The sequence below is a fragment of the Penaeus monodon genome, chromosome 23 (assembly GCF_015228065.2).
Source record: "Penaeus monodon isolate SGIC_2016 chromosome 23, NSTDA_Pmon_1, whole genome shotgun sequence".
Classification (NCBI taxonomy): Eukaryota; Metazoa; Arthropoda; class Malacostraca; order Decapoda; family Penaeidae; genus Penaeus; species Penaeus monodon.
The window spans coordinates 14774588-14776302 of NC_051408.1; the positions used below are offsets into that span (position 1 = coordinate 14774588).

General features: G+C 49.0%; 1 protein-coding gene across 1 annotated transcript in view; it reads right to left on the bottom strand.

Moving 5' to 3' along the window:
* Positions 1-1715, bottom strand: part of LOC119588139 — a 40789-nt gene that overhangs the window by 27356 nt on the left and 11718 nt on the right. Inside the window, exon 5 of the mRNA XM_037936845.1 lies at positions 772-1445. Coding sequence (XP_037792773.1) covers positions 772-1445 — 674 coding nt within the window. The remainder of the gene's footprint in view (positions 1-771; positions 1446-1715) is intronic.

A 1715-nucleotide genomic window follows, 5' to 3' on the forward strand; every position in this document is an offset into this window, starting at 1 on the left:
TATGATAGTAAATCGGAGACAAGCTCACCAGTTCTTACTAAAACAAACTGAATAACCCGTTACCGAAAATCAAAGTTTGTCAGAAAGAAAAAAATCAAGCGAAAAAATCCCGCGTCAGTTAGCAGATCTGCGAGCAATAAATGACGCCAAGAAGGGAAGCACCTAAGACCAAATAAGAAAAATCGTGGAAGAAAAACGAAGATCATGCACTGTTACGATAAGATACGAACCTTAACAGTTAGCTAATAATAAAAAAAAATCACATGGCGCTATCTGCAATGACTAGTGTAGAAGAGAAAAGAAAAAAAAAATGGGTGTAAATATAAAGAAAATCTTGTGGTTGTTAGAGTGTTTAGAAATGGAAGAGAATTTACAATACTTTGAATCATGCTGCGTTCGGTTATGGTTCATTTTGGTTTTAGTTGCAAAATTAGTTTAGAGAAAAGCAGAAGTTGTCATGGCGTTGAAAGCAAGAGTATGGTGTGAATGCAGGATGTGCTTGTTAGCGTTTTGCGAGAAGAGGTAGAACTGATGATGTTTTTGGATCATGTATTCACTTAATATTCAAATAGTCATGCTGTTTGATGGTGTATATCATTATGTCATTTAAGAAATAATGTGGATTCATGCTGTAAATAACTATGTCATACGCCGAGTGATATTACAATTCCTTGTATCTAATATCTTATCATGTAGTATCTAACGCTATAAAGCCATTGGCGTTTCCAGTACAACTCATTCATGACGCTAAACCGCCTCCCTCTCACTCACCCAGCGAGGTGGCGTTTTCAGGCGCTTCGGTCGTCCCGTTGCCCTTCGGAAGTCCCTCGGGAATGGGTGCTGCGAAAGGCACAGCGGGGGGAGCCTCGGCCGGATCGCTTGCCTTGTCCTCCTTCTCGCTCTCCTCCGGTGGCGCCGAAGGATCTTGGCCGGATTTCTCTCCTTCCTCGGCGTCGGCGGGGTTCTCCGGAGGCTCGACCGGGGCGGCGGGCTCTTCAACCGGGATGTTAACGGGCGCCGCAGCAGGGGCCTTAGCTGGGGATTCGTCTGGGGTTTCGGCTGGGGTCTCCTCTGGGACCTCGGCCGGAACTTCAGCCGGAGCCTTGACTGCGGTCTCAGCGGGCACTTCTTTGGGAACTTCAGCTGGTGGCTCAGCGGGAGTTTCGCCAGCGCTCTTGGCCGGCGTCTTGGCTGGAGGCTGAGCAGGGGGTTCCTCTGGGGTCTCGACCGGGGTCTCAACTGGGCTCTGGGGTGGGGCTTCAGCAGGCGGCTCTCCAGCGGCCTTAGCAGGAGCCACAGCGTTGGTCTTCTCAAGGTGCTCCTCAGGGATTGCGCGCCCTCGCCTCCTCAAGACACCGTATCTCGCTGGAGGCAGTGAGGTCCGCGGTGAAGACACTCCATGGTCAGCAGCAGAAGCGGCAATCAGCAAAGCCGGGTTAAGATCGCTAAATCGAACATGCAGCGGAAGTAGTCAGTGGCGAGCAAGCGACAACGGCGGCAGCAGAGCAAATTAGTATAACGGGAATGAAAACGGGACAACGAAATCAAACAGAAAAAATCAAACAGGATGCGACTGTTTATCTCGCGGTTGTGTGAATTCACTTACAGAGGCTGCGAATCGCCCTCCAGAGGCAGGGCTCTCTGACGCAGCTTTTAGAGCTAGGCAAATTAAATAAAAAGGCAGATAGGGTAAAAGAGAGATGGTTAAACAGTAC